Source organism: Eubalaena glacialis, chromosome 17 (assembly GCF_028564815.1).
Source record: "Eubalaena glacialis isolate mEubGla1 chromosome 17, mEubGla1.1.hap2.+ XY, whole genome shotgun sequence".
NCBI lineage: Eukaryota > Metazoa > Chordata > Mammalia > Artiodactyla > Balaenidae > Eubalaena > Eubalaena glacialis.
This window is the reverse complement of record NC_083732.1, coordinates 70,183,655-70,208,810: the sequence shown is the minus strand read 5'-3', so window position 1 is coordinate 70,208,810 and position 25,156 is coordinate 70,183,655. Positions and strand designations below refer to the sequence as shown.

At 41.9% G+C, this 25,156-nt stretch overlaps 1 protein-coding gene across 1 annotated transcript in view; it reads right to left on the bottom strand.

The window, feature by feature from the left end:
* Positions 1-12,796: 12,796 nt before the first annotated feature.
* Positions 12,797-25,156, bottom strand: part of DEPTOR (DEP domain containing MTOR interacting protein) — a 174,106-nt gene continuing 161,746 nt past the window's right edge. The window contains exon 9 of the mRNA XM_061171370.1: positions 12,797-13,035. Within this exon, the coding sequence (XP_061027353.1) occupies positions 13,012-13,035 (24 nt within the window). The 3' untranslated portion in view covers positions 12,797-13,011. The remainder of the gene's footprint in view (positions 13,036-25,156) is intronic.

Genomic DNA, 25,156 nt, shown 5'->3' with positions numbered 1-25,156 from the left:
CAGGAAATACAGTAATTACACTTGTAGAAATTATCCTAAGGAACTATCATGGCTATATGTGATGTTTAAATTTTATATGCATTAAAAAAGAAGTCTGGAAGAATATATACCAAGGTGTAAACCACAGCTTTCCATGAGTGGTGAGATAATGTAAATTTTCTTCTTTTGTTTCTCTCTGTTGTTAATGTTCTCTATAATTATTAGGCCTTCCTTTTATAACTTTTACAGAGGTTATTTTTATTTTTATTTTTTTTTAATTTGTGTGTGGGTCTTTTCTAGCTTGAAAGCATTTAAAAATGTTCTCTGCTCCAAGAGTAGAAGTTAAAATTCCAGGGAAGAGGAATCTAGTTGCAAACACTAGCGTTGTGGAAACATTAAGAAGTTGAGTCTCCTTCCCATCCTCAGACTATCTGGTTTGATATTAAGCTAGGTCTTTTCCAGCCCCCACTTCTGTCATGAAATGATTCCTACTGTGTCATGGAGATGGCTGCTAAAGGCTGAGTGAATCCATGCTTGGGCAGCGAGCCTGGAAAAATGGAGGGTACTGCCAAAAGGGAGTTCAGATTCCTCCCCAGTTTAACTGTTTTCCATTTCACCATGACTAGATGATCTCCTGGTCTTCTCCTGCCCAAGAATGTCCCTAAGAACTTGGATGCTTTGTCTAGTCTCAGGTATGAATCATCTGGAAAGAAATGATTCTGAGAATAAACATTTTCTGTACCAAAGATATGTCAGAATATGTCAGCCCAAGTCCCTCAACAACCTTAAGATTCTCCCATTTGTGGAGAGAGTGAGAAAGATGCCATGATGGATGATATGTAAGAACCAGGTGCAAAGGTCTGTGGGGTCCAGCCCATCATGGGTAGAAGTATGTTTGGAACACAGCCTCTAAGAAATGCATTTCAGTGATGTTTTGTAAGCATTAAGAGACATGGTCTTACTCATGAAAAGAAAATTCAGGAGACTCTAAATGTTTTCTACAATACTTTCCCATTGAAGAGCAGCAAGAAAGCAAGCAGATTAGACTTAAATTCTTACAAAAATTATAGGTGGGTAAATAATTTGAACCTACATGTCTTTGACTCCAGAAACATTTTGTTCTGTTTTTTAAACCGTGTGATACTGTCACCAAATATATCAGTGTTTTAAAAACCTTTTTCACCGCAATGAAAAAAAATTACATCACACACACATACACTCTAACACACATTTACAAAGAAAAGCTTCACAAAACAATACACACTTTTACTATGTGTAAATAGATCATTTCTATTCTATCCTATTCTTTTTTTTAAGATTTTTCTTTTCTTTTCTTTTCTTTTGGCACGGGTTTCAACCCACTCAATATATTTCACAACCCAATGATGGATCAAAACCTACCTACATCACTTACACAAGCTGCTTCAAGCAATTTTTTTTCCAAAATTAGCTCTTAAATTTTCATGGGTTTATTTTCTACACCATTACCACAAAAAGACAAGAGAGTTTGTTTTATGTTTAAACACATTTTTAATAAGCTCCTCATTCAGACAAAACCTTCTCAACCTTTTCAATTAAGTATTCTGTCTTTAATTGCTTGGGGAGAATCCTTTTTGCATGAATAATAACAGGCATTGCATGTCCAAGTCATTAATATTGTGGTGCTATGGGAAGCAAGTTCTCCAGGTAATTCTATATAAAGTGGGTTAGAATAACAGCATGCTCCTAAAATAAAGCATCCTTCTTACTGTGTGATCTTAAAGAAGTTATCTAACTTCTCTGGGTGATGGTTACCTCATCTGCAAGATAATGCCATTTTATTGGACTATTGGGAGGTTTGTATTAAATAATCCAGTGAAAGGGCTTGACTCAGGGCCAGACACAACATAGGTTCATTTTGAGACATGAGCTAGTATTATTTTAAATAAATCCCTTGTGTTAGACAAGGTTCTCTAGGGAATAGAGCCTGGAGCAAGCATTAAGATCCTAATACTGTTTTGGAGTGAAAGCCCTCCTTCCTGCTCTACATTTGCCATTCTCTCTCACACACACCTGTATGTTCTTCCCACCATCCTATTTAACCTGGCCATACACAACTGGACAATTTCTGGCTACAATAATGATGTCTAAGCCATCCCAAGCTCATCACATCCTGGCACACATCAAAGAAATTGATAAAGGTAAGTGGTGGTGTAGCTAGCTGCACCACCATCAGTGCCACCATTAATCCAGCCTTGAAGTGACAGTAAAGATGTCTCTTGAATTTCTAAGCTCATGAGACAGAGACAATTTTTACAAAAATTCCAGGAGGTGAGTAGAGTCAGCCTGACCTGACACAGCTACTCCTTGAGAGAAGCAATTAGACCTGGGGACAAGGCCACATGTCCTTGGTGACAGTGGGTTACTATATTGGAACAAAGTAGATCTTGAAGAGAAGACTTAGTGAAATAGTGGAAATCTAGGGTCCAATCTATAAGAAGCTGTTAAACATCATGAAACTTCAGGTGTGATTGGATTTGTGTGTCTGAAAGAGAAGCTTCCAGTCAGAACTGTCACAGATTGGAGTGGACGAAGGAGAAATAACTGCTAAATATAATTCGGGATCCTGGATAGGATCCTGGAACACAAAAAGGACAACAGTTGAAAAACTGATGATATTGGAATAAGGTCTACATTTTAGTTAATAGCATACTAACGATTTTAATTTCCTGGTTTTGATAATCATACTATGGTTAGGTAAGTTGTTAACATAAAAAGAAGGTTATTTTGAGTCAGCTCTACCATTGAGAACCAACTAGAAAAGCTGGAATTAATTACTGAGGCGTAATTTGTATGCAGCAAAATGCAGAAACTTAAGTATAGAGCTCAATGTATTTTTTTCTTTGATTTTTTAAAAATAAAAGTATAGTTGATTTACAATGTGGTGTTAGTTTCAGGTGTACAGCAAAATGATTGTTATATATATTCTTTTTCAGATTCTTTTCCATTATAGGTTATTATAAGATACTGAATATAGTTCCCTGTGGTATACAGTAGGTCCTTGTTGTTTATCTTTTTATATATAGTAGTGTATATCTGTTAATCCCAAACTCCTAATTTATCCCTCCCCTCTCCTTTCCCCTTTGGTAACCATAGATTTGTTTTCTATGTTTGTGAGTCTTTTTCTGTTTTGTAAATACATTCATTTGTATCATTTTTTTTAGATTCCACATATAAGTTGTATCATATGGTATTTGTCTTTCTCTGACTTACTTCAATTAGCATGAAAATCTCTAGGTCCATCCATGTTGCTGCACATGGCAATATTTCATTCTTTTTTACGGCTGAGTAATATTCCTTCGTGTGTGTGTGTGTGTGTGTGTGTGTGTGTGTGTGTGTGTGTGTATCTCACATCTTCTTTATCCATTCATCTGTTGATGGACATTTAGGTTGCTTCCAAGTCTTGGCAATTGTAAATAACGCTGCTATGTACATTGGGGTACATGTATCTTTTTGAGTTAGAGTTTTCATTTTTTCTGGATATATGCCCAGGAGTGGGATTGCTGTATCATATGGTAACTCTATTTTTAGTTTTTTAAGGAACCTCCATACTATTCTCCATAGTGGCTGCACCAATTTACATTCCCACCAACAGTGTAGGAGGGTTCCCTTTTCACCACAACCTCTCCAGGATTTGTTATTTGTAGACTTTTTGATGTTGGCCATTCTGACCGGTGTGAGATGATACCTCATTGTAGTTTTGATTTCCATTTCTCTAATAATTAGCAATGTTGAGCATTTTTTCACATGCCTGTTGGCTACATGTATGCCTTCTTTGGAGAAATGTCTATTTAGGTCTTCTGCCCATTTTTTGATTGGGTTGCTTTTTTTTTTTTTTTTTTGATATTGAGCTGCATGAGCTGTTTGTATATTTTGGAAATTAAGCCCTTGTTTGTCGCATCATTTGCAAATATTTTCTCCTAGTCCATAGGTTGTCTTTTCATTTTGTTTACGGTTTCCTTTGCTGTGCAAAAACTTCTAAGTTTGATTAGGTCCCATTTGTTTATTTTTGCTTTTATTTCTTTTGCCTTGGGAGACTGATCTAAGAAAGAATTACTTCGATTTATGTCAGCAAATGTTTTGCCTATGTTCTCTTCTAGGAGTTTTATGGTGTCATGTCTTATACTTAAGTCTTAGAGCCGTTTTGAGTTTATTTTTGTGTATGATGTCTCAATGTATTCTTACATATATAATATATAAAATGTGACATCACCCTATACATCCAACCCAGATCAAGATACAGACTGCTTCCCTCACCCTCACCTCATGAACCTATGGTATTAGAAGTCAAGACAGTGGTTACCTTTGGAAAGAAAGGACAGAGTAGTGATCAGGAGGGGGGCCTAGGGAGCCTTCTGGGGCTCTGGTAATGTTCCATTTCCTGACTCCGGTTTTGGTTATAGGTGTTGGGTTCATTTTTTGATAATTTACTGAGCTGTACACTTATGGTTTGTGCATTTTGTGTACATATATTATAATTCTATTAGAACATTTATTTTAAAAATATAATTTGTACTGAATCTGACTGAGGGAACTGCACAGTGGAAGTCATTTTAAAGTCCTTAAGTGCTCCTAGGCACTGGAATTTGTTTGGACAATGTTTTCCACAATTTCCCAAAAACAAAGACAATATGTCCCCAAGTGACAGATGGGCTATAACATGATTCTTCATCTGAGTGTCTTCAGCATTCCAAATAAGAAAGGATGACCGATTTAATGGAATGGGATTGGCATTTACAAGGGAACTCCTTTTTTTTTTTAACTTTAGAATTTTTTTTTTTTAATTTATTTTTATTCATTTATCTTTGGCTGCGTTGGGCTTTGCGGCTGCCCGCGGGCTTTCTCTAGTTGCGGCGAGTGGGGGCTTCTCTTGTTGAGGAGCACGGGCTGTAAGTGCACTGGCTTCAGTAGTTGTGGCACGCAGGCTCAGTAGTCGTGGCTCTAGGTCTCTAGTGCACAGGCTCAGTAGTTGTGGTGCACAGGCTTAGCTGCTCCACAGCATGTGGGATCTTCCCAGACCAGGGCTCGAACCCGTGTTCCCTGCATTGGCAGGCAGATTCTTAATCACTGCGCTACCAGGGAAGTCCCAAGGGAACTTCTTTTAATTTATTTTTTAAACCAAGTATCAGGAATATTTGATTCAGTGGAGTTGAGCATAACAGATCAATTTTTAAATTAAGAATTTTAATGAATTTAAAATGAAGAATTTATTTAAATTTTGTAAAACTAGATGAACCCCGAGAAAACACAAGGGGGCAGCATTCCATAACATTATAAATGAAGAATGCTGAAGGAGTGTTTTTTGTTGTTTTTTTTAGTAACAATATAAATATTGAGAATGGTCCTTAAAGAGAGCATCTTATCAAAGGAGGAAACGAAAGGTCAGAGAGAGTATTACGGGAGTCGCTTTAAATTCCCTTAAATCACAGAGGTCAAGAGTGGCAAAGCAAGGACCACAGCTTATGTTTCCCAACTGCAGATTGAGTGGTTTTTCCACTCTGTATCGTCTCAAATGGTCTCCTGGATGAAAGAGCACTTGCTGTGTGCTGGAAATGGTTAACTTGTCACCAAAAGACCCTTGGATAAGATCTCCATTTACTGTGGGCACGGATTAGGGTGTAGGTGCCTGACACCTGTTACTGAAGATGAGCAGTTTAATGTGAGTGAAACATGAATCAATTTGCAGAGCAGAAATATGCTTCCGAGTTAATATGTGCTGATCTTCAATATAAAGGAGGCTTTGAGGGAATGGTTAGATGGTGATAGTTTTAAAAATGTGGTTTGGAAATGTTAGCACTGTACATTGTAATTTCGCCCTTGAATTATGTTTTATTGGACTCTCTCGCCTCTGAGAAGGAGCCATTATTAAGCCTCAGGGTGATAGAGTGTATTTGCCCTCTTTAGAAAGACAATAAAATCAGGCTTTATGGGGAGAGATAATGAGGGTTTGCAGTAGCTTTTAGCTGTGGAGTCTTTTTACTACATCAAGGTTAAGCCTAGTGGACTAATTCACAGGGTTCTTCCTAGTATAGAAAAGCCACCCTTTCTGCCCATGACAGCTGGGACACAAGACTTCCTGCTCCTTGGGAATTCCCTGGTTGTCCTGTGGTTAGGACTCTGCGCTTTCACTGCCAATGGCCCGGGCTCGATCTCCTGGTCGGGGAACTAAGATCCCAAAAGCCACATGGGTGTGGGAGGGCCAAAAAAAAAAGACTTCTTGCTCCATGTTTCAAGGTGGCTGCAATGTCAGGGAAATAAGAAAAGCTCACCTCTTGTAACTGATGGGATTGCGGGAAGAAGAAAGTGAGAATGGACCAAATGAGGAAACTAAAGTCCAAAGAGGTTATTCAGTGAGTCACTTTAAGTTCCCTTAAATCACAGAGGTCAGAGAAGGAGGATGGAGAATGCAGTGCTCAGAGTGTGTCCTGATTTCCCCTCTCCAGGAGAAAGCCGAAAACCTGGAGAAGAAAGCCAATAGGAAGAGAGATTTCTACCTTCCTTCTCAGTTAAGATTCTGAAAAGTGACAGCCACTTCTGGCAACCTGGTGGTCGGTGCAGTTAGTAGAGGGAGGCCTTGACTTTGAGGTTCTCCAGGCAGCTCTCTGTCCAAGGGCCCAGGAGTCCCTGAAGCTCCAAGAGACCTTGGAAGGCAGCAGAACCTGCAAACCTACCCAACGCCCTGTGGCAGAGGATGAGGCCTGCCACGGGGCAGAGCCTGACGGTGGATGGGCAATGGACAGGCAGGCCCAGAGGGTTTAGGTGGGAGATGTGGTAGAAACTCAGGTGATCTATTGGGCCAGACAGAGCCAAAGTGAGACTAAGACAGCCAAGGAGGAACCCAGACCCTAGCCAGGCCGAGAGAAAGCAGTTTACAAACTGCAACAGCTACAGCCTGTTAAAGGCTGAAGATATTGAAATGTTCTCCCACTTGGGTCAAACTCTTTTATTCCATAACAAGCAAGACAGCTTTGCTCCCTCCCTTTCCTAAGGCTGCATATCAGCCTAGCTCTCCTTTGCTATTTGATTCATTAACAATCCCTTTATGTCCTTATTTCTCTAGGGACCTGATACCAAGTCCCCGTGGTACTGAAGCAGAAAACATCTTGACCGGCATTGAACTAAAAAATAAATCTCTCTTTGTTAATTCCCAGCAGGTGCACCCCGAACATTTTCCAAGCATTCCCAAGCTTCTGCACCCCAAAACATTTTCACTCCTCAAGGGGGCATGCCTTCTGTATCTGGCATGCTACCTGGGAAGTCAAAAGGAAGCCGTTGGTCTCCCCAGTTTTGGAAGTCTTAGCCCTGGGGAACGGCTATCCAGTCCTAGCTCACTCACCTAGGATGCATCAGGCTTTCATGCTAATAGGATTTTCATATACCTGTCCACGCACAACCTGGACATTCTCTCACATGCTCCAATTGGCAGTAAGTATGCAGTTAGGCCCTTACTCCGAGACCCTCGCCATTGCTCTGAGGAACTTCAACAGAGATAATGATGCTCCAAGAAGAAATAGGGGTCAAGGGGTTGCAAGGAACACCCCTCATGAAACTCTCTTTCTGCCAGGCAGTGGGAGTAACGATGGCTGCAGGTCTAAGGCTCTGCAGTATCTCCCTCCACTGGCCTGGGCAAGAATTCAAGAGAATTCGTGGAGTCCGTGGAAGGACAAGAGGTTTACTGTTAGTTAATTAGTTAGTTAGATTTATGGATGGTAACTTGGCCACACCCCCAGGTCCAAATTCCATCTCTGCCACTTACTGTGTGACTTTGGAAAAGTTGCATAACCTCTCTGTCCTCGGCGGCATTCTTATTTGTAAAATGAAATTAATGACAATACCTACGTTGGAGAGTTGTTGCAAGCATTAAATGAGACAATGAGGTATTCCATGCAAAGTATATAGTGTCTGACTCATAGAAGGATGATAAATGTTACTTATTATTATTGGCTTAATGGCTTTAGTTTGCTTAAAGAGATAAAGTTTAAATAACTCTGGAAATCAACACATTTCCATAACCAGATAGTATTGATCGATGCAAAATCATCTTTATGTTTACTGGTATAGATTCTAAACTCTAACCTAGTAAATAACCACACCTGGATGTAATTAATATGATCCATTCTACCCTTGTCTCCAGAAAGAATTATCACCATGTTCTTGGGTAAATCATCTGAGTAAGGCTGTCCTTATGAGCAAGGCTGAAGTGGCAAGTGAAAAGGACATTGAGTGGCAAATCTGCAACCTTCAGAACAGGCAGAGGCACTGCTCCACCAGCTCAATCAGGATTTATTAACGTGTGGGTTGAGGGGAGCATGGGGCCTGCAGAGGTGTTTTGTTGGGGCAGTGATTCTGTTCTATGTTGTTTTAAAACAACTAAAGGTGTGAGCTGAATGCTTTAGGAGGAGCATGGCTTCTACACTCACGGTAGCCTCACCGTTCACTCTTGTCTTAGGCCGTGCCTCTCCACACATGTCCATCGCCCACCTGTCTGTCGGGCATTTGAGATGAGTATCTCTTGAATAAAAAAAAAAGTCTATGGCCCAGGACCTACCTGGATTTCTGTTATGGGGCTTCTCATTGCAGAAAGACCTTGCTGCATCTTCTCTCGCAAACACAGAATCCACACCCAACCGAAATCCGCCAAGTCCGAGACCCGCCCTTCCCTCTCGCTCTCTTGACAGTTCGCGTCCAACTCTCCACCCAGTTTGTGGGCTGGATTCTGCAGAAGGGAGGCGGCTCTGTTAATCTTTTCAATGCGTCTCACCTTTTTATAATTGGTGAGACAAATTACTTACCTCTTTTCACATGTTTTAAATGATGTGACTCGGCTCGGTCTTGTTCTAAATAAACAGCAAAACGTCAGGCAGATCCAAGCATTCAGATATCTTCTGACTCACTGGGAAGCTGTGAACACAAAGACAACCCCAGGCTATAGGCTGGGTGGGAGAAGCTTCCAGATTTTAAGACTCCTTTTCTTGCTTTCATGTTTTTTCATACAGAGCAGGAGCTCTTGGTGACACCATTTTTAATTCCTGTAAAGTCAGGTCAAGTTCCTTGAAACTGAACTGTTATAATCACAGAGTATTTAGACTTTTTTTTCTATCTTTACACACCTATGTTCCACTATATTTTCCCAATTTAGGAATTCCACTTATTGTCTCAAAAATTGTCATTTGTTTTTTGTTTTGTTGGGTTTTTTGGTTTGTTTTTGGCATTTCAGCCAGAAGGAGTGAACTATCCTAAAGGGAAGTAGAGCAGACAAGAGCACTGGTCTAAGTACTGTAATGGCTTCGTCTTTTATCAACTGGCACACTTTGGTGGTGTCCCTACCACAGCTTCGCAAAGCCTTGTCTCCTTCATGTGGAAATACAGTCGAGGAATATTCTTTAATCTATCACTAACTGATAAGAGCTTTGGTTACCCTGTAGAGCCAGAGGGAAAAAGCCCTACAAGGCACATTCTATAAGGGAGACTGCTTCTCTGGCCAAGGCCACCATGTTGCGCAACCCTGAGGGATACCATTCCTCAGAGTTTGTGTGAATGGGTCCCCTACAGCTGTGCACTATGCAACCATGCATTGGCCTTTATGCATTGGCCCTATAAAGCATCGTTTTACCTATTTTGTATCTGAATATATCTATATTAAATAGGTAAGGCCTGTCCTTTTCATATATCTAATTATGATCCTCCCTAGAGGGTTTCTTTAACTCAGGGCTTAAGAAACAACAGTTGAATTTGTTGGGACAGACTTACTTACACAAACTAATGATTTCAGCAGTTCCTTGGTGAGGACTAACTGGTATTCTCTGGCAGAATACCATTACATAGTAACTGGAGTTTGAGCCATATAATTATAGAATGTTAATTGTAGAATGTAAATAATTCTCATTCTAGGGTGTGGGTTCAGTCTGTTCCCTACAAATTCAGTTGTTGTTTCATGATGTCTGAGGTACTGGGGGTTTCCTAACCATAACATCCATTATCCAGGGGGTGGCTTTTCTTTGTTTGCTGAATACTGCAGCACTCTGGATACCTGCTCAGTTCAGTCACTGGGGGTCTGCACCTCTTCTGCCAGATCAATAACCTGCTCCTGCTGTATCAGTGGGTGTGATTAGAGTGATTAGAGTTTGCTTCCTGTGATGAGAAGCGAGCCTGACTAATTGTGTTAAACTAAAGCAACGTTCTGTTTTGTTTTGTTTTCCCTTTAAGCAGAAACATGGACACTATGACATTTCCTGTGTAAAACCAGTAAAGTAACCTCTGATTGGCTAAAATTAGGATTTACTCTTAACTGTTTCACTTCCAACTGGATATAAGCCAGTCTTTTTTTTTTTAATTTTTATTTTATTTCTTTTTTTTGGCTGCGTCGGGTCTTAGTCGCAGCACGTGGGTTCTTCTTCGAGGCATGTGGGATCTTTCGTTGCAGCACGGGCTCTTCGTTGTGGTGCGCAGGCTTCTCTCTAGTTGTGGGGCACAGGTTTTCTCTCTCTAGTTGTGGCGCGCGGGCTCCAGGGCGTGTGGGCTCTGTAGTTCGCGGCACGCAGGCTCTCTCGTTGAGGCGCGCGAGCTCAGTAGTTGTGGAGTGTGGGCCCAGTTGCCCCACAGCATGTGGGATCTTAGTTCCCCGACCAGGGATCGAACCCGTGTCGCCTGCACTGGAAGGCGGACTCTTCACCACTGGACCGCTGGGGAAGCACCTAAGCCAGTCTTTTTGAAGTTTACAATTGCAATCCATAGGTGAATTTGAAATCAATTTATTGGATTGTGACTAGCATTTTAAAAAAATAGAATATAATGGAGTATGATAGAATGCAATTAAATTGAAAAAACAAACAAACATCAGCATGCATCATACATAGTGTGGGTACGTTTATCAGTCAGGGTTCTCCAGAGTAACAGAACCAATAGGATGTGTGTATAAAGGTAATTCTTTAAAGGAATTAGCTCACCTGATCAAGGAGGCTAGTAAGTCCAAAATCTGCAGGGTGGGCCCACAGGCTGGAGACCCAAGAAGAGTCAATGTTACATTTCAAGTCCAAAAGCTGTCTGATGGCAAAATTCCTTCTTGCTCAGGGGATGGTCAGTCTTTTGTTCTATTCAGACCTTCAACTGATTGGACGAGGCCCACCCATATCACGGAGGGCAATCTGCTTTACTCAAAATCCATTGATTTAAATGTAAATATCATCCTAAAACACCCTCACAAAAACATCCAGAATAATGCTTCAACAAATATCTGGGCACCGTGGTGACCCAGGCAAGCCGACACATAAGATTAACCATCGTGGAACATATTTGTGGGAGTCATTCACGCTGTGCACCAGATATTTTTGGTTCTTTCCCCAGGCACATGGTGGAATTGCACTGAAGTTAGGTGTGGCCAAGTGATTTGGCCAAAGAAATGTGAGCAGAAGTGATGCCTGCCAGGCTGAGTGGAAGTTTTAAGTGCCATTGTGGGATTCACCATGGTCTCTTTCCCTCTACCATTAAGACTGGTGACTTATTTACAAAACAGAAACAGACTTACAGACTTAGAAAACAAACTTATGGTTACTAAAGGGGAAGGGTGGGGGGAAGGGATAGACCGGGGGTTTGGGACTGACACGTACACACTGCTATATTTAAAATAGACAACCAACAAGGACCTACTGTATAGCACAGGGAACTCTGCTCAATATTCTGTAATAACCTAAGTGGGAAAAGAATTTGAAAAAGAATAGAAAAATGAAGAAGAAAAAGGAAAAGAATAGATATATGTGTATGTATAACTGAATCACTTTGCTGTACACCTGAAATTAATACAACATTGTTAGTCAACTATAGTCCAATATAAAATAAAAATTAAAAAATAAAATAAAATAAAAAGGAAAAAAAATTAAAAACTGGTGACCTTTGAGATGGAGGCGGCTCCATCAGCCTGAGTCCTGGAAGGACAAGGTGAAGCTGTGTCCCCAGCCACCTCGTGAGCCAGAACAAAACGCTGGCTGCTCTGAGATTTGGAGATTGTGGATCACTGCAGCAAAACTTGGTGGATCTGGCAGTTTCAGTATGCTCTGTAAAACTTATATTTCAATTGTGTGTGTGTGTGTGTGTATGCTCAGTCATGATGCAAAATGAATCTCTTACTGTACATTATAATCAAGAAGTTTGCTAGCCAATGATACAGATTGCAGTTTTACCTTATGTCATCTCTCGGTAAAAAGATTAGCATTGGAAGGACCCTGAAAAATCATCTAGTTCAGTGCTCTCATTTTAGAGATGAGAATTCAGAGGCCGAAGGAAGTCAAGTCATTGATCTGAGGTCACAAGGTGAGCAAGGACTAGGACCCAAGCACACGTTAGACTTCAAGCCGCTGCTTTACCACAAAACCCTGCTTTGGGGCTGATCTTGCGTAAGTGCTTTGAAAACTACAAAACCTCATAAAAACGTCAAGTAATGAAATTATCACAAGAACTAGTCAAGTAAGTTGGTAAAAGGCCTAGGCTTTGTCAAACCTGGTTTCAAATGCCGGCTCTGCCACTTATGAGCTATATAACCTTGGGGTCACTATTTAATCTCTTTGAACCTCTGTTTCCTTATGTGTAAAATGACAATGATATTACGTATGTCCTATTTTCCTGATGAGTAAATGAGATAATAAATGGAAAGGTCCTAGCACAATGCACATCTCATAGTAAGTGCTAATAAGTTATTGATATTTGTAGTAAATGTAATGCCAAAGAATTTGGTTTGGAATAACCACAACAAAAAAAGCGATTCCTGGCCTTGGAAAGAGCCAGGGTTTAGTGCAGAACAAGGTTTCTCAACTGTAGCACTATTAAAATTTGGAGTCAGATGATTCTTTGCTGTGAGGGCTGTCCTGTGCGCTGTAGGACGTCTAGCAGCATCCAAGGATGCTGCCCACTAGATGCTCCAAGTATGTTTCCAGACATTGCCGAATGTGCCCTGGGGGCAAAATCAATCCCAGTTGAGAACCACTGTTGTAGAAACTGTGCTTAGAGTTTTTCAATGAATTCTTCCTATTAAACAACAAAAACATAAAAGAAGGTTAAACACTTCGAGAGAAAGGAGTCTGAGCTTCCCTATTCTTATATTTTATTGATGTTACCTACTTAAGGTCTATGTGACCTACTGGAATAAATGCTCCATGAAGGCGCTGTGTCTGTCTTGTGTCCCGCTGTGTCTCTAGGGTGGACGTCACCCAGCACATAGCAGATGCACAAAAAAGGATATATGTATATGTATAGTTGATTCACTTTGCTATAAAGCAGAAACGAACGCACCATTGTAAAGCAATTATACTCCAGTAGAGATGTTAAGAAAAAAAAAGTATCACTGAATCAATGAATGAAAGTAATTTTATTCTGCAGTCCTTATCTGGTAACTAACAGGCACAAGGTTCCTGCAGGATCAATAGGGTGGATTAGGTTTGTGGAAAGTATCCATTTTCTTCACCCCAACTCTAAAATAAAAAGGTTCCTGAAGAGAACCTATTCCTAACAAAACAGTAAGGTCTTCACCAGAGCACAGGTCCTCAGATAGCGGTATGAAAAGGGCAAAACAGGGTCCCAGTTTTTAGGGTGAGCCACCGGGACCCAAGAATCAGCATGAGGAACCCCTTCAGGTCAAACTGATAGAAAAGCAAGATCCAGAGTAGCTTCAGAAGTCCCCGGGGCAGGTAAGGACTGGTCTGACGCCAGAGCTGGGGTGTGGAGAGGGCTGATTTTGTAGACAGGTAGAAAGAGGATGCAAAGTCACAGTAGATCTGACTCTGGCCCCCTCCTACTGTTTGAGGTTGTGGACTGCTCCCCAGGAACAGAGCTGCCTAGAAAATGATGTTTTTGTGTTCTCGGTCACTCTGCCCTTGTTATTTCTCCCATGTGGTGGTTGAGTGAACCTGAAAAAAAGTGTACACCCACCCTTCTGCTCTAAAACCGTGCTATCCACTTAATGATCTCGTGACTCTGCCTGGATATACAAGTCTAACAATAACCATTCTGTTTCATTCTAACCTCTGTTTAGATGCCACCCGGGAACCACAGCCTTTTCTAACTATTCTGGCAATCGTGAATAACATTTCTTATGTATTCAGAGTCTTATCAGTTGAGTGGACTCCTGTGATTCTTGCTGGCACCCACCCAAAGCCACTACTTTGGCTTCCCTGCATCCCACAGCTGGATCCCATCTGTGTCCATGGCTTCCTGGACGCCACCTCAATTTACGTTTCTCCACATGAGTCTATGGCTTTGCTGCTGTGGATGAATCTCATTTCTACTTCCCTTTTCCAGCAACTTTGAAGCCCGTGTTTATCATCTCCTGCATATTTTCCTGCATGCTTTGTCCTTGGACAAAATACCATTCCTCTTTCCCTCTATACCAAAGATGATCTCTGTAGGGTTTCCCAACAGTCAACAGCAAAGAAAGAATTGTCTTGATAACCCAACAGAAAATGGGCAAAGACTTGAACGTTCTCAAAGGAGAATATCCAAATGGCCAAGAAACATATGAAAATGTGCTCAGCTTCATTGGCCTCCAGAGAAATGCACATTAAAACCACAATATACTCACCACCGCAATGGCTCAGGATGGAAAACACCAAGTATTGGTTTTAATGTTCCTGGTCTGCAAGTGGCAGTATAACTTGGTACAGCCACTTTGGAAGACTGTTTGGTAATATCTACTAAAACTAAGTATTTTAAATTCCCTACAGCAATGAGCATGCATGCCCTGCCAAAGACCTATTCTAGAATGTTCTTTGCCGTGCTGTTCATAACTGCCTCAAACTGGCACTACCCAAATGCCCATCAACCAGAGTAGAAAAATAAATGGCATTATCTTGTCACAGTGGAAGACTATATAGCAACAGGAATGAATTATGTATAACCTCACGCAACACCATGAGTGAATCTCACAAAATGTTGAACAATAGAAACCTGACACAAAAAGAGTATACACTATATGACACCATTTCAATAGAGCCCTAAAGGAGACAAATCTATGCTATTGGAAGTGATAATAATGGTGACCCTTAGTGATGGGAAGAGAGCATGTGGGATGTCTCTCTCTTTTTTTTTTTTTGGCCCTTTAAAATTTTTGTCTTTGGTGAGAACATTTAAGTTCTGCTCTCTTAGCAAATTTCAATTATACAATACAGTGTTATCAATTATAGTCACCAGGTGATACATTAGATCCTCAGACCTTATTCTTTTTTTTTTTTTTTTTTTTTGGCCACGCCTCGGCATGTGGGATCTTAGTTCCCTGACCAAGGATCGAATCCCCACCCCCTGCAGTGGAAGCACGGAGTCTTAACCACTGGACCGCCAGGGAAGTCCCAGACCTTATTCATCTTATAACTGAAAGCTTGTACTGTTGTACCACCCTCTTAATATTTCCCCATCCCCAACACCTGGTGACCACTTTTCTACTCGTACTCTCTAGCTGGACCAGGAAGGGGCTCAGCTGAGGGTTACTGGCCACCTGCACTCCCAGCACCTGGGTGAGTGAGCGCCTCAGTCTGGAAGGCGTCTGCAGCAGCCACTCCATATTTGAATTAAAAATTGAAAAAGAAATAGTCTGTCTTGAACAGTGAATAAAGAGAGACGAAACATTTGAAAAAAAAACAAATGAACAAAATGGGACCGCCAATATGTACACTGACCATAGACCAGCACTGAAATGATCATATCAACTATCAATTTGTTTCATTACCCTTAACTCTGGAACAAGCTGAGCTATGACATATTTCATTAGCTGCTTCTCCTGAACCAGATGTCCATGCTTGTTTGTTTATTCACATACTGTTTAGTTCCAAGAATTTCCTGTGACTGACCCAGATACTTTAAGCTCAGCAGGAGAGAATTCACCTATTAATAGCCCGTGTGGAATCTCCAATTTAGAATGTGGAGTCCCAACAAGTGTGTCCAGCTTCCAGCGTTTTCAGCCTTACTGACTGGTTCCAAAGGGCAGGGCTTACTGGCAACATTCCTGCTGTTCAGCACTGTGGCAAGGGTAGCCCCATCCGCTCCAACAGGGCTTGGGCTGAGCCCTTGGTTATTTATTAGAGTTCAGGCTGCAGTTTTCTGGAAGGCACAGAGGGACCTTGGCGTGAAGAGCTCTCTCCAGTAAACACTGTGTTCCTCACTGTGGTAAGGGATCCATTGCGAAATAGTATCCCATTGGGCCTCGCTCTCCACCCAGCCGCTGGGCCGAGTGGCTTCTTTGGGTGGGAGCCCACAGTCACCCAGGCAGCCTTTCACACACTTATCCACTCCTTCTTTTTCCCAGGGAAGGGCTGGGCAGGGAGAAAGCAGACTGCTGCCGAGTTTTAGCCACCATGCGATCCTCTGCAAAGCGGAGAGGACCATCCCAGGGTGGCAGAAGGTAGCGTCTCTGTTCCAAGTTTTATCATAAACAGTGGTGCTTTCCAACAACAAGCTGAAACAGGAGCCAGTGGTGGTAGATCTGGGAGCTTAGCCAAGCTGTGATGGAAGGGAAGTCTGCCTCTAGCATCCTCTTTCTGAACCCTTTTCTAGGGAGTCCTCACTTGTCTTTCTGTTCCCAACTCCCCATTTAAACATGGTGCCCACTGCCCTTAAGGTTCTGCCAATGCCTTTTGGGGGTAAGTTCACTTCATCTGAGAGGTTCTAGAGGCTCATAGGAACACCAAGCCCTGGGGCCTTCCATATCTCTAATGGACTATTATATACTAGACTCCAAATGGATAGAGCAATCCACTTTGTGAAAGTGGATTGTAAAGGGTTTCCTGAGTAAATGGGTTAATGGTAGCTCCAGCATTCGGACAGCTGTATTTTGTATAACGTGTATCTTATCCAATAGCTGTGTTTTATGTTCCCATACTGCCAGTGGATTTGACAGCAGGCACTTTGTAAGAGGCTGTCATAGTGGATATATATGGTTTTGTCTCTCAGAATAACTCTTCCCTTTGGGGAAATGCTGCTTCAAACTACTGGGCCTATTGATTAATGGTACTCCTATGTCATCGACACAAGAAGGGCATATGGCCCAAGGTGAACCGATGGTAGGAATGTATCCTTTTGTTCACAAAGATTGGTCCAGGGGTTATCAGGTGACACAGGCCAGGCTGCTTGAAATTCTGGGGCAGGATATTTTATACTGGAGCAGATGGAAAAGCATCTTTTCTTCTCTGACTGGTAATCTGTAAGAATTTGAGCCTGGACCTTCTGGCAGTGTGCCCCCTGCTACAAACGCTTATGCAAATAGAGCCCACACAAGAGAAGTAGAAAGTAGAGAGAAATAACTGTTACACAAAGAGAGAGATCCCTGGCAGCCTTTTAGGTTTCATTCATTCTGATTTCCTTACGTGAAGATTCATTCCAGTTTGCCTAAGGCAGGCCCAGTTTACCTCTGTTGTCCCAGTTTAATCATTAACATCTCCCTCTTTCGTTCTCAGAAGTGTTCCAGGTGGGTGATAAATTATATAATCACTGCTCCTATCACAATGTGGTTAATAAAGCAATAAAGTCCTTTTTCCCCTTAAGCTAGTTCAAGCTGGTTTTCTGTCATTTGCAACCAAAAAACATCCTAACTGACCTACCATTCATTTCTAAATTAATCAGGAAATCTGATTTCCTAAACTCCTAAACTTGATTGTTTCTACTTGCTTGAACTCTTTGGCAGATACCTGATTCTATATCTGGTTCTTGGTCTCCACCTGTTCTGTGGAATCGACACCCTGTGCTCTTCCGAGCTTACCCAAGCACCTTGTCCGGATTCTGAGTGCCTCTACTCCACACTTCGCCAAAGGTCAGCACAGCCCACAGATTTCATCAGAAGGCTCTGGGACCAGGCTTAGAGAAGAAAAGAACCAGGGTAGGTTTGAGGGACCACCTGGGTTCATGAAATTCAACTGTGTTTCCCATTCATGTGTTATTCTGCTCAAAGTTCAAAGTCCTGGAAGAGAGTGTTGATTTAATTTGGGTTTGGGGCCCATTCTTTCACTAGGAGAAACTAGGGCACCATGATAGACATCTTATCATAACTATACAAAATGAGGGAGAGGCAATTCACCTCCAGGATATAGGTGTTGTTAGCAAAAAAAAAAAAAGGGAATGAGTGCCAGGAGACCAAAAGCATATTCAACAATGTGTATTTAATAATGCTATTGGGTAGTTTTGCCAGCTATTAGTATGTCTATACCAATGAGAGCTAAGTGAGCTCTTAAAATACAGGTGCCTGGTGCTCAGAAAAATTGGAGATGAGGTGGTTGATCTTTCTGGAAAAACCATGAACCCCAAATATGACTACCCTAAGTGATAATGGAGCTAGTCTTCATACATTGTGCATTTCTGTAATCCATGATCATGACACAGAAATGCTAGCTGGCATTTGTAGGGATTTTTGGAGGGTTCCTGCTGTTCTCATTCTCTTGCCTCAAATCCTGTCCATCAGGGCTGTCCCCTTGGCCAGCATTACATGAAATTCAGTCTCCGGGTTGAGCCCCTCTTCCTGATTCTGTCCCTCTACACTCAGTCCTGTTACCCTCTTTTGTCTTCTGGCCTTGTAGTACATTTCCCTACTTATGGCACATCTCACCATTCTGAACTTTCAGCACTACCTCTTTAGCTTTGCATTTTGGTCTCCTCTTTCCCCATTGTTCTTGACCTATTAAAGCCCTGGGCTAACACATCATTTGAGCTAGTTTGGCCTCTGAGACCTTGTACTTTATCACTGACTCTTGCAGGAGGCACCTTGACTGGTTCATCCCAAACTGATGTAGGATGGAGTAAAGAAAAATACTGGTCCTAGAGTCAGACACACCTGATTCAAGTCTCAGTTCTGCCATTATTGCCATTATGCAAACCTGGAACCTAACCTCCCAGCAGAATGATGCTCTATAGCTTTCCTAAAACTCCACATACAATTTTGCAGATTTGTTTCATGTGTGAATATTTACTTCTGCCTTACTTGGTAATGAACTGTTTTCAAATAACTAATTTAGAGAATATTTGTTTCCCTTCTCTTCAACATCATGGTATTAGTCAGAGTAAGATGATCTATGCTACAATAACGAATAAGCCCTCGAATCTCAGTGGCTTAAACAAAGTTTGTTTTCTCTCACATCATAGCCTGATGTGAATCAGGATGCTGTTCTCCGTAGATGACTCAGGGATCCAGGCTCTTTCCATCATGTGGCTCCTGTATTGCAGAATCCTTCTCTTCTAGCTCCATATAAGGGGGAGAGAAGACACATAAGATTTCACAGGATATTCTATAGCCAGCCTTGGAAGTGGCATCCATAACTTCTACCCACATACCATAGGCCAGAACTGAGTTACACTGTCCCTCCCAGATGCAAGGCAGGCTGGATAATATAGACTTTCTATGTGCCCAGGAAGAGGAAGCAGGGTTGGTGTCAAGCATCTAGTTAGTCTATCACAATCACATTTCCCAGCTGGTATGTGTTGAAAATAAAACCACATGATGTTATCATATAATTATTATAGTAAATATAATGATATTAAGCCAAGCATATAATATATGCCAAGCATATAATAAGCTCTTTACATGAATTGTTTTTAATTAATTAATTATTTTATATATATATTTTTTATTTTTGGCTGCATTGGGTCTTCATTGCTGTGTGCAGGCTTTCTCTTGTGGCGAGCGGGGGCTACTCTTCATTGCAGTGCGTGGGCTTCTCACTGCGGTGGCTTCTCTTGTTGCGGAGCATGGGCTCCAAGCGCATGGGCTTCAGTAGTTGTGGCACACGGGTCCAGTAGTTGTGGCTCACGGGCTCTAGAGTGCAGGCTCAGTAGTTGTGGTGCACGGGCTTAGTTGCTCCACGGCATGTGGGATCTTCCTGGACCAGGGCTGGAACCCGTGTCCCCTGCATGGGCAGGCGGATTCTTAACCACTGCGCCACCAGGGAAGTGCCTACATGAATTATTTAATTCTCACAACAACCTCATGAGTGTTACAAGGATTAAACAAGATAAATGTTGTGGAAATGCCTGGTGCCAGTAATTATTCATTTCATTTGTTGGTGCATTTCACATTCCACAGGGCAACTGCCCAAGTTAGGATATTAAAATAGACCCTAGTACTGTCTTTAATGTCTATGTTTGGAAATGAATCATTTTGTTATGGAGTCATATGATAGGGATGTGAGGTATACCAAAATGAGTCTGCTCAGGTCTTTAGTGATAAGACATAACAACTGTATAAATAGAGTTAATATGAAGCAGACAGTTACAGGGCATAAGGATAGTCTGCTTGAATTCTGTGATTTAATTTAACTGGGGTTGATTTGCAAAGACATGACCTTGGTTCTATTTCTTGTTTGTCATCCAGCATGGACCCACCAATAGATATAGCCTCTCCACGTAGATTCTCCAGGGCTTCTACTATTATGTAGTTTTGCACCCAGACTCATGTTTATGCTTGCCCCATCCCAGCCACCATCCCAGAGGTAGACTTCAGCATTCAGTAACTGCTGGAAGAGCCTGCTAGAGGCTGATAAGGAGAAATAACAGATTTTATGTCAAAATGGGGAAGGAAAGAGTAAGAGAGAGAGAAAGTCAGTTGGTGATCAAGGAAACAAAAGGCAAGGAGGATCAAAAGGAAATAGCCTTGCACTCCAACTCACAGTCAGCATAAATTTTTTAAAAAGGAAGCTTTCCTTGAAATTAGTCTAGAGTCTGGACACTAACCGTAAAGAAACTTTTCACCAAGAAAGAAGAGCACTGAATGAGAAGCTGTGCACGCACTATTTTTATTTTTTGCACTAGGATTCCCTTTGGGGTGGCAGGGGTTAGACTCCAGCAGGCAAATGAGAGGCAGTCTCTGTTCCTACAAGGGGAGGTCTCGGCCCTTACAGAACCCTACGATTGTCTGGCCCCGCCAGACTCGCCTGACACGGCAATGCATGCTTTGTTTCTGGACTTGCTCTTTTTCATATGAAGAGGTTGACATCATCCAAAGGCATCTGCCATATAGTTGATGCAAACAGAAGCCATTTCCAAGGAGTAAGAAGAGGGTACTTCAGCCCTTGGCTGGGTGGGTGTGTGTGCATTCTGCTCTTGCTTCACAGGGCTGGGAGCTGAATTCAGGAAGCCCCCTAACAATTACGTGCATTGTGTTAAAAAACCATAAATACACATCACCATTGAGTTTTGCTCATTCTAGGCACTAATGATCTTGGATTATTAACAGTCCTTTTCTCTCCTGAGAAAATCTGTCATAGTCAGTAACTTAGCTAGGATGTTGAGGTAGTCTTCCAGAATCAGATGACATGTTCCTATTTCTAGGTGAAAACTTCAACACACTCTTCTTGACTTCTAATTCATGTAAGAAAAGCACAACAGATCCAAGAATGAAGAATTTGTCAGAAATGAAAAGATAGCAGCAACCCTCACAACCTGCATTAAGATGAAAGTTTCATTTCCTCCACATCTGTGTGTGTGTGTGTGTACGCACATTCGTGTGTGAGTGATAAGTCTAGCTATATCACAAAGCCCTGGCCTTATAACCTAGTTGTTCTCATGATGGAGGTTGTAGGGGAGGGAGAAGATCAAAAGTAAAGGTGAAGTTGATAAAACATTGTGACATGCATTAGAAAATGGTTACTTGGGACAATGTGCAGAAAGTAGATAAAACACTTAGTAATGTGCATAAAATACTTAACATGGGCATGGCACAGAATGGACATTCAATAACTATCACTATTATCATTTTTTAATTAACTAATTAATTAATTAATTAATTTTTGGCTGCGTTGGGTCTTCGTTGCTGTGCACGGGCTTTCTCTAGTTGCGGCGAGTAGGGGTTACTCTTCGTTGCGGTGCGCTGGCTTCTCATTGCAGTGGCTTCTCTTGTTGCAGAGCACGGGCTCTAGGTGCGTGGGCTTCAGCAGTTGTGGCACGTGGGCTCGGTAGTTGTATCACTATTATCATTGAGAAACTCTTTCTAGAAGCCTGGAGTCCTGGGGATTTGCCTTCATTCCTTTTATGGTGGGTCTGTGACCTAAACGTCTGTCCTTGTAAAGAAGGAATTCTGGAGATACATAGACACACACACACACACACACACTGGAATCCTACTCAGCCATAAAAAGAATAAAATTTTGCCATTTGCAACAACATGGATGGACTCAGAGGGCATTATGCTAAGGGAAATAAGTCAGAAAAAGACAAATACTATATAATATCACTTACATGTGGAATCTAAAAAGTACAGCAAACCAGTAAATATAACAAAACAGAAGCAGACTCATAGATATAGAGAACAAACTAGTGGTTACAAGTGGGGAGAGGGAAGCGGGGAGGGACAAGATAGGGGTAGGGGATTACAAAAAAAAAGAAGTTCCCTTTGTCTCTCCTCTGTCCTTGCTGTAAGTTCACTTTCTTTTCTCTAAGCTTCAAGAAAGATGCCAGACTGAAGGTCTCCTGTGCTCCAGTAGATGTCAGTCTGGCCTTATGGGAGGACCTAGGGAAAACTAAGATACACACAAGCCTGCTTCCAGGAATGAATGAAAAGCGGGGTGGAGTGCCTTTCACAGGCCATCTAAGAAATAAGGCAGGAAAGAGGAGGCAGCAGCAAGACTTCGAAGCCCACTTCCATCTCAGGAAAGTATATTGTAAATTTGAGACTTTTACAAACACAAACTTTTATTTAACAAACATTAATTGAGAGGTTACTGTGTGCTGGGGACCTTCTTAGGTCCTGGAGATATAGGATTTGTTGATGTAGTTCCTATCCTCTAGGGCTCCCAAGTTACTTTTTAGTTGCCCACCTGTAGTGATTAGCACTTACCATGGCAATAGGAGGCCATCTATTATTATGTGTTGAATGAATGAAATGAAATGCATGCATGAGAACAAAAGTATCTGACTGTTTGCTTGCAGAAGAGCATCTAAGAAGGAAGTTGGAAAAATAGCCACCACGCACCACCACCCCCCCCCCAGTTTTGGAACAAAGGAAACCCTAAGGATGAACCAAATGATACATAGTGATGTTGAGAAGAGGAAAACAGGGGTGATCCCTGATGTCTGCAGGAGGAAAGTCAGCGTGAAACAGCAGCCACCAGGGAAGAGGAATGAGCCCTGGATCATCACTGCTTAGGAGTGCAATGATGCGTGTGGACCCCACAGCAACATCAAGGAAGTGGAGTCCTCGCAAGGAGCGAGTTCTGGCTCTCAGTTGTTCTCTGCTACTACGAGCATGTGTGATCTTGGATCCTTGGGCCACCCGGGTGGCCACAGGAGCCAGATACCATCAGTAGGCAGTGACTGGTTCCAATTCTGACCCACCACTTGGCTGGTGTGTGGCCTTCTGCCACCAACTTCACCTCCCTAGAGAGCTCCTTGCCTATAAGATGAGGATTTTTACTAGAACCTACCTTATGGAGTTGTGTGAGGATTAAATTAGATCATCCCTAGAAAACAACACACTAGCTGGTATATATTTAGAGTGCAATAAATATTAGCTATTATTGTTTATTGTTATTCTTATTAATTTTTCTAGGACTGTTTCTCCATTCATAAAATGACAGAATAAACCAGCAAATTTACAAAGTCTCTTACCAATGTAAAAAGAGATGATTCTGATTTCAGACTTTTGTTTCCATTTATACACCAATGTAGAAGTGTGGAGTACGGGACAAGCTAATTCTCTTCAGCAAGAAGGAAAGCAAAGACCATGGACTGGTAAGGAGAGAAGTAAGTGAGTGCATTACCGGCTGGTGACAACAAACAAAAAGATGGTATAGTACCTCCTCCTCGTTCCCCTTCTTCTTTTTTTTTTTTTTCCTTTTTTTGGCTGCGCTACGTGGCTTGTGGGGTCGACCAGGGATCGAACCCGTGTCCCTGGAAATGCGGAGTCCTAACCACTGGACCGCCAGGGAATTCCCCTCATTCTGTTTCAAGCAAGGAAAGCACTAGAAACAGTTTTTCACATCCAATGTAGCTCAGATTGGCTGAAAGAAAATCTGAAAAAAACAGGGGTTCTTTGTCTCACACAGACTGGCTGGTCTGACATGCGCAGATTCATCTTCCTTAGAGCTCACAGCATTTGTTTCCTTCCCTTTCCTGCTATGAAACACCAGACCTGGGAGTCTCTCTGCTTAATCATGAATGAACCTTCATGTTCCCGAGTCCCATGGTCCATGGGTTTCCCAAGCTCAAGAATAAGGGGAAGTATTCTACTTCTTCACCTTTCACAGTGGCAGAAACATCCAGAACTTTTAAAATCTGGGCTCCTCTCAGAGTTTTGGCTACATTCACATACACATTTTCAAAGTTAGGGTAACAGAACAAATGCCCTTCTTCTCTCTTCCTTTCTCCTCCTCACTGGCCTATCCACCCAAGTCCCATCCACTCAGGATGGATCTCAAGACATGTCACTAGCCACCTTCATAAAGTTTATATTATGAATTGGCCTTTGTGGACCCAGACATTTCAGACTTCAGGAAGAAATGAGTGTAATGTTTAACCCCAAGGGAACAAAGGGAATTTAGAAGATGCTACGGGGTCCCAGGAGGCAAAGAAAGAAAGTCAGAATGACAGGCAAAGGAAAAGAGTTGTCAAATCCCAGATGTAAGGACAGGAGACACTTTGCCAAGTTCCTCACAGAGCACTCCATTATTTTGCTCAGTACCTTCATCAGATGTACAAGGCAAGCAGCAACCTGTGTCTCCACTCCCTGCCTGCAGAAAGCTTGTGCCAACAGAAGCACAAGGTGGTGATTCTTGCTTACATAATTCGGCATGAATCCTAAACCTCTAGACTTGGGAAGCTGCCCACTAAAGACAGATGGACAAATGGAATGATGTCTCAATTAAGGTGTGGTCAGGAAAAGAACTTCCTTTATAATCAAAACTAAGTCTCCAATATACCCTGAGAGACAGTGTTTGCCAAGGAATGTGGGGCACAACAATTGATGACTTTTATTGCCTTCTTAATAGGATCTTAAAGTGCCAGAAGGGAATTCTCTGGCAGTCCAGTGGTTAGGACTCCAGTGCTTTCACTGCCAGGCCCAGGCTTAATCCCTAGTCAGGGAACTAAGATCCCTGCAAGCCACCAATATACAAACAAACAAACAAACAAAAAACCAAAACCGGGAAGGGAGCAAATGCAGAAACAAGGGAGGAGCAGTCAAGCAACA